Source organism: Carlito syrichta, unplaced genomic scaffold (genome assembly GCF_000164805.1).
Source record: "Carlito syrichta isolate Samal-C Ts95f unplaced genomic scaffold, Tarsius_syrichta-2.0.1 Scaffold311129, whole genome shotgun sequence".
NCBI classification, from domain to species: Eukaryota; Metazoa; Chordata; class Mammalia; order Primates; family Tarsiidae; genus Carlito; species Carlito syrichta.
Window position 1 is genome coordinate 363761 of NW_007255225.1, and position 8235 is coordinate 371995.

General features: G+C 43.1%; 1 protein-coding gene across 1 annotated transcript in view; it reads left to right on the plus strand.

Annotated features, from left to right (window-relative positions):
• DMGDH (dimethylglycine dehydrogenase) overlaps window positions 1–8235 on the plus strand; it is a gene marked incomplete at its 3' end in the record, with an annotated part of 42710 nt that overhangs the window by 24744 nt on the left and 9731 nt on the right. The window contains exons 8-12 of the mRNA XM_021717799.1: window positions 2323–2492; window positions 2892–3045; window positions 4698–4863; window positions 5341–5471; window positions 6703–6920. Coding sequence (XP_021573474.1) covers window positions 2323–2492; window positions 2892–3045; window positions 4698–4863; window positions 5341–5471; window positions 6703–6920 — 839 coding nt within the window. The remainder of the gene's footprint in view (window positions 1–2322; window positions 2493–2891; window positions 3046–4697; window positions 4864–5340; window positions 5472–6702; window positions 6921–8235) is intronic.

Consider the following 8235-nt stretch of genomic DNA (forward strand, 5'->3'; position numbering starts at 1 on the left):
ATAGAGGAATCTAACTTTCTTCTCCTCATTAAGTTCTTTTCCACTTCTGTAGCACTCTTACCTCCTTATTGGAATCCTTTCAACCTGGCACAGGCATACTCTGTTGTTGGCTACACAAGGGTCCAAGAGCCACCATGTACTGCTTGCCTATTATGTGCCATGCAGTATACTAAATACTTTTAAATGCCATGACCATTAATTCTCCACTAACACCATAAAGAAGGTATGCACAAGAGAAGACTAAAGCTCAGGAAGGTTACATAACTTGCCGAAGGTCACACAGTAGACAGTAGCAGAACATGAATCATATCCAGATCTCTCTTTTAGCTACTATGCCAGGGCTTCTCGAGATGTTTCATAAGGCTCAGTTGTGTGCAATTAGACATATAACTTGCCAATGGTTAGAGAGCTGGTCTGTAAAAGATATACTTTTAAAAAAATAAATTAGATTTGATATAGGATCTCCCCTCCCCCAAGTAGCAGCACTCTTCCTATTTGTTAGCTCAAGTGCATTGCTGAAAGAACAAGATCATGATGGTATAGACTAGACCACGGGAAACGTCCAATAGCCAATAGGAAGGGGTACACTCTCTGGAGCCAGATGACTGAATTTGAAGCCCAAATCTGCTCTTTGTAGCTGTGTGACCTTATTTACACCTTGCATGTGGGTTGATTTTCTCACTGGTAAAACAGACTTGCTGAAGACTCGATCAGCTTGTGAGTGTTAGATGAAAACAATGCCTAGTAAATGGTGAGATCAAGTAACATGGATTACATTTTACAGTGTCCATAGCTCTCAAAAATGGAAACTGGTCTATCCCTGCACCGGGCCTGGGTGAGTGAGTACTAACTTTAATGACAACTAAAGCACATATTTAATAATTTGCCTTCCGTTTTGAAATGTAGAGAGATTGTGGATAACTTGGATGACTCATGTCTCTCTTTTAAACTGCCTAGAGAAGAGTGACTTACTGTCTTTTTATTCTCCTTGAGAAATATCCTTACCACAAATTTAAGCATCCATTTTTATAAAGCTAGCCAAACCGGTGTCTTGTTGTGGGGAAAGTCAATTAATATTTCCATGTTTGCTAGAGTACCCCCCATGTGCTTAGAAGCTGTGCTCCTGGCTCAGGTCATCTGGGTGCTCGAGTGTCTGTGTCTTGCTGTCTACTCATGTAACTTCTTTTCCGGGTTCCCCCATGACTCCCTGCTCTTTCAGTTCCTCAGAAGCTTCTCTTAGTTTAAACCACAGACGAGCCTGCAGTCAAGGCCTCTATTAGATAAGAGTGAGTGAACAAAGCATGTAGCCACTGAAAACTGTGATCCCTCTTCTGATATCAAAATCTCTTTATTCACCACATCATGTTCTTTTTTTTTTTTTTTTGAGTTAGAGTCTCACTCCATCACCCGCTGGAGTGCAGTGGCACGCTCATGGTCACCCCAGCATCGACCTGCTGGGCTCAGGTCATCCTTCCACCTCAGCCTTCCAAGTAGCTGGAACTACAGGCACACGTTACCATGCCCAGCTAGTTTTTTAATTCACTGTAGAGATGAGGTCTCGTCAAGTTGCCCAGGCTGTTCTCGAATCCATGGGCTCAGGCAGTCCCCTCACCTCAGCCTCCCAAATTGCTGGATTACAGGCTTGAGCCACCACACCCGGCCAAGACATCATGTTCTTGATGTTAAAGCATCTTCTTATGAAAATAGGAAACAAGGCCACCTTCCCCACCATGTTACCTTTAGTTACAAAATATAAGGAGCGGTGTTCCTTTCCACCTCCTCCTCAGTCTGTTTGCCTGAGTACTTCTAAGATATTGCAGCTCAAGTTCCTTGTTCAGAGGTCATCGCCTGAGGGAGTCAGAACAAAATGGAGTCTGAGAGGACATAGACAGGACAGTGTATGTTATATATTTCTCCTACCAAGTTTCCTATTTGTCAGGATAATCATAGCTCGAGAGGTCTGGTAAGATGCCACATCTGCTTGTTTCTTTCCTGCCCCCAAACCCTTGTTTTCCTAAAGTGAAAGTTCTTACTAGCCAAGAGTCAAGGATCACTGAGTCTTTTCCCAAAAGGTGCTATTTTGCAGGTATGTATCTTGAAACAGTGGAAACAAACTGGCTACCCAGGTCAGGTATATTTAATTTGGATGCCTAAACATGTCATTTTTAAGGAAAAAAAATGATAACTTAAGGATTATGTTACACGCATGTTCTGAATAGCACAGACACTCCAACTCTGAGGCCCTGTGAAATATTTGGGCATGTTTCATTATTTGAAAATGACATGTGTTAGTAACAGGTGATCTATCTCTGTATTCAAAAGGTATGGCATAATCCATGCTGGTGGGGTAGGGAAATACCTCAGTAACTGGATCCTGCATGGAGAGCCTCCCTTTGATCTGATAGAATTGGATCCCAACCGCTATGGCAAATGGACAACACCTCAATACACCAAGGCCAAAGCCAGAGAGTCATACGGATTCAACAACATCGGTAAGGCGCCAGTGGCTGCTGTCCATGGAGTGGTTATGGGGTTGCTTGTAGCATCTCTGACTTCAGATGCTCTTTATTCTGTCCATTGGGGTGGGGTGGTTAAGGACTCTAAAAAGCACTGTGCCTCTAGGGCACAATAAGGAATATATATGATTGTATGTATATAATGTGTGGGGTGCATCACTGGTTTTCAATTTTAAATATATTTTTACTTTGTTCTTCAATGAGCAATGCAAATGACAGCTTTGTTTTTGACATAAATTATATATATATATACACACACACACACACATATGTTTCTGGACTATAAGTGCTGTATTTCCCATTTTCTGAATCCCTTCAGAGTATTTTATTGTTTGACTGTGTGCTGTTTAAAGTACTACTGGCTTTCTTCTTCAGTTGGTTATCCTAAAGAAGAACGGTTTGCTGGGAGGCCAACTCAGCGAGTCAGTGGGCTCTACACAACCCTGGAGTCCAAGTGTTCCATGGGGTTCCACGCGGGCTGGGAGCAGCCACACTGGTTCTACAAACCCGATCAGGACCCTCAGTACAGGTGGGTGAATGAGCTAACTTGCCTGGGGTTCTGATGGAGGGTTGAAAAGGCAAGGCAGCAAGAAGTGTCCAGTCCCCGCGCGTCACCCTGCCCCATTCCAAGAAGCACCGAGCCTTGTCCTACACACTTACTTTCTGGCAGCGGAGACATTGGTTGAGCCCACCTGACACTGGCTCTCATCTGGGTCCCGTGTGGCCTCGAGAGGCCTATACCCAACCTGGGTGAAGCTGCTTACTAGCAGGTTGAGGAAGCTTCCCAACCCCCACATGCTTCAGTTGGTTCCTGGGGGTTTACTGTGCCTTGGGATACACGTCAAGTCGTGGTGTGCGCAACCACAAAATGAAAAGCACCTGGAGTTTTGGGTTTTCTACTCATCGTGAGATAGCACAAGCAACTGCCTTCTAGAACGTAGGCACTGACCCACGCAAATTACATGCACAGTGGATAAATGAGTGGGAAAGACCATTTGCATAACATTTTAGGTTAAGCTAAAGCATGAAACAGGCCACTGAACTAGTTCTCTGCATCCCTGTAAAATGCTACACGCCACTGATTTACTTAGGATTAATTGTGATTATGTATTTTTTCTCACAAAAATCCATAAACAAAGAGAAAACAAATTGTGAATCTACAAGTTAAGGTACCTTCGTTTTTGAGTGGTCATTTTGCTTATTTAAACAGGTTTAGATGTCCACTTTAAGACAAGCTCTAAGTGGTACAAAGTATAGTGGAAGGCCAGGTCTTGGTGAATGAATTGAGTTCTTATAGGCAGTCAGTCTAGATTACTGGGTGGCGAGATTCTGGTTTGATTTTTCCTCAATGACTCCACCACATGCCAGCTCTATATTTTACCTAACATCATTTGGACCTAAATTTCTTCTACCATTTTAACAATTATGCAACTGAAAACTCATTTGGCAGACTTAACATCCAGCTCTGAAGGCAACACACCACATTAGAAGTCCTCTTCATAAAGTAGAAAGAACCTCTGGCAGTGAGTCAGGAGACCTTTGTTCCAGGACTCGCTCTGTCATTAACTAATGCAAAGGCCTTGGGAGTCACTTTGTGCCTTTTCTCTGAAAAAGTAAGATGCTTACTCCAGGTATAGACAAGAACGTGGACACCATCTAGGAAAATGCAGACGACGGGGTTCACCCTGGACCCACTGCGGCAGAATCTGGTCTTTAACAAGTGCAGCGATTTGTATTCACACGAATGCTTCGAAAGTGCTGCACTAGATAGCTCTACCCCTAGAAATTCTGATTTAATTAGGCCCACTCCTCTGTAGTAGTTTAAACTGCTCCCCGGGGAATTCTAATATACAACCAGAGTTGAAAGCCATACAGACCGGTTGACTTCTAAGCTCTCTTCCAGCTCTGACAGCCCACACCTTCCGTCTTACTTTCTAGTTAATTAATACCTCATTCACTATGAAATGGGTCAAAGGGATAGATGAGTAACTTTAAAAAGTCAGAGTCCAGCAGGCATGTATGACTTGCAGAACGGAATTTGAGGTTGCGTGGCCCCCTTCCGTCCCCTATCCCCACCAACAGGATTTTCTCAATGAGCAGCGTTTATTAAAAAAATCCTCATTCTGGAACTTTTGGGAAATGAGGGGTAGTTGTTTTATGACACTAAACGCTGTGTTTCAGGCCAAGTTTTCGCCGCACAAACTGGTTTGAGCCTGTGGGCTTCGAGTACAAACAGGTTATGCAAAGAGTAGGGGTGATTGACCTGACACCCTTTGGCAAGTTTAACATCAAAGGCCAAGACTCCATCAGACTGTTGGACCATCTCTTTGCAAATGTCATTCCAAAGGTAAATAGTCTTGTAGGGATACAAGGTCCAGGATTCTGACCTGTTTAATTCTCTATCGTCTCATTTTTCCCCCAAAGCCAAAATGTTATTTTAGTTCACTTAGTGATTTCTGTATGAACACTAGAACTCCGCACCTGATCAAAAGTATACAAGCTAATTTTGAAATTTAAATTTTTGTGGAATGAATTATCATCCAAGAACCTTATAACTTGGCTTCATTGTTTCAATGGGAACTTAAAATTGACTGCAACTAAATGAAGTGTAATTTTTATGACAAGTAGTTTGAAATAATTGTTTAAATCGAGAACCTCAAATTAATCTCAGGCTTAGGTTTACAGACAATTTACACAATTGATACAAACAATAAAAGTCAGAGGTTTTTCATTGTTAACACCCACATTTTTATTTAAATGTATGTTGAAAGGATGCATACAATTTTTATTTTATACTAAAGAAATTTTGAATTCTTTTGTGTAGGTGGGTTTTACAAATATAAGCCACATGTTAACACCAACAGGCCGAGTGTATGCTGAGTTAACTGTTTCTCACCAGTCTCCAGGGGAGTTTCTATTAATAACTGGCTCTGGATCCGAACTTCACGATCTTAGGTAAGTGCACACCTTGTAAGAAAGTTCTGTACATGTTATGTATTGTCTCGATCTTACACTGGAATTTTCTTTTACCAGTACTTGAAAGTAAATTTTAATTCTTTTAAAAAAAATTTTAATTCTTAAACCTGATTGTTTCGAGTAAACTTCATGTCTCTTTAGGAAAATATTTGAAGTGAAGGCCCCTGCTCACCACCATGGTAATTCATCCATGGGGTTTACTGGTTCTAATAACACTAACTCCCATTTGTTAGACATCATCAATGTGCCAGAGCCCCTTTGAGACCTTACCACAATGAATTCTCGTAACATTCTGCAAGGTATCTATTATTCCCATTATCAGATGAGGGAAATAGGTGTGGGTTAGGGTAACTTGCTCAAGTCAGTCTTCTTGACCTGACGCCCACATTGGGACCTCCTGAGCCGTCTCCCTGCTTTGGGATCCTTGGTGCTCGCTCAGCCAAGGTTGAATCTAAGTTGCTGACTGCCAGTTCAAGCCTTTGCATGACTCTTTAGTCCACTATAACGTCTGTAGTCTAATATTCCAAAAGAATATTATTCTTTAATAAGTGCCTCTCTCTGACAGATTCTCACCTCAGTTAGTAATGCAAATTAGATGTACAATTTATGATGTACAGGCACCGTCTTACGGCGTTAGCTTTGTGTACATCCAGAGGAGCACTCTGTGATAGACTTACATAGCTCCAGGAGCTGCTCAATAAATTATCAACCAGCCTTCCAGCTGGGTCCTGATACCGCATCAAGACTTAGACACTGAAACGAGAGTTTTTGTCTTTTCCTTGGGATTGTCAGAGCAATTACATGTCTGGTGGCAGGCACATTATTAATCTTCAGCAACACAAGAATGCCTCCTATGTACAAGTATTAGAAAAAAATTGAGGCTTTAATTTTTGAAGGCTGAACCATTAGCTTAAATGCAATAGGGCTGTCGCTATTTAAAAGAATTGTGTGACAGAGCTGGTTTAAATTGAGGAATCCCTCTGTACTGTGAAAAATTATCTCCACATTTATAAGTGAGTGGTTTAAAGATAATCACTTAACATCTCAGGGGCTAAGTTTCCTCAACTTTAAAAATCGGGTGATTTTATGAAATGACACTCTGAGGCCTTTCTGATAATTCCAGACACAAAGTGTGTCTTCAGAGAAATAACATGTTACCAAAATGCATTATTCAAGCAATTTTAACACAATGCTTATGACTCAAATGCAGATGGATTGAAGGAGAGGCAGTCAAAGGTGGATATGACGTTGAAATCAGAAATGTAACCGATGAACTTGGCGTCCTTGGAGTTGCAGGGCCACTTGCCAGAAAGGTCCTTCAGAAACTGACCTCTGAAGATCTTAGTGATGATGTTTTCAAGTTTCTTCAAACCAAGTCTTTAAAGGTTTCCAGCATTCCTGTCACTGCTATTAGGATATCTTATACCGGTAAGAATTGGAAAACAACCTAGAGTAAGTCTCTGAAATTTAAAAGGAGATGTCTTCAGAAGTAGTGTGGGCGTGTGTGCATGCACCCCTCACATCTCCTCTCATACTCACTCACTTTTGTCAATGTGACTTTGGAGGAAGGTTTCCTCTGCCAACTCTATGACAAGTCTTTCTAGTCACTCCTAGTCTTGAAAGTGTTTCCACAGATTTCCATTCCCACAGATAGCTGCCTACCACTTGGAAGAGCAGATAAGAACATGGGGAGAGGATGGCTGCTGGAATCGTTGGAATATTCAGGCCAGCCAACTCTATTTGAGTATTTGAAATGGTCTTCCAGCCGGGCTCGGTGGCTCAGCCTGTAATCCCACGCCTTTGGGAGGCTGAAGTGAGTGAATTGCCTGAGCCCGCGGGTTCGAGACCCGCCTGGGCAGCGAGACCTCATCTCTACAATAAATCAAAACATCAGCCGGGCGTGGTAGCGCATGCCTGTAATTCCGGCTACTCGGAAGGTTGAGGAGGAAGGATCGCCGGAGCCCAGCAGGTCGAAGCTGTGGTGGCCGGGAGCGGCCACTGCACTCCAGTCTGGGTGACAGAGTGAGACTCCAACTCAAAAAAAAAAAAAAAATAAGAAATGTTCTTCCAGAGATAGTCTTCCATAGAGACCATCTTGAATGTATGAAGCAGCTCTCCTAGGGCACTGCCAAAAATTCATCCTTCCTCCTAGACTGTGAGTTCACTAGAAAGTCTTCACCTAGCACCTGACCTTGCACACTGTAGGTATTGCAAACAGAGAGGAAGGAGTGCTCTTCAGTTCCCTGGCCGTGGTCTGGTCACGTCTAACTTCCTCTTTATCTCCTTGTCCCTCACAGAAGGAATACTTTGTGCCTAAGCATTCACTCAATTGCTTGTGGCTCCTATTCTGGAGGGTCCTGAAAAACACATCACCATGAGCCCTCGGCCTTGGAGAACAAGGAGCATATATAGTGCCAAACACTACAGCTCTTCCCTGGGCTTCTAGTCTGTTTTTTCCTGCCCTTCGTCCACCCAAGCTTGGCAAAATCTAGAATAAAACATAAGGAGAGCCGGGCTTGGTGGCTCAGCCTGTAATCCCGTGCCTTTGGGAGGCTGAGGTGAGTGGATTGCCTGAGCCCGCGGGTTCGAGACCCGCCTGGGCAGCGAGACCTCATCTCTACAATAAATCAAAAAAATTAACTGGGCGTGGTAGCGCGCGCCTGTAATTCCAGTTACTTGGAAGGCTGAGGCGGAAGGATCGCTGGAGCCCAGCAGGAGAGGCTGCGGTGGCCGGGAGCGGTCT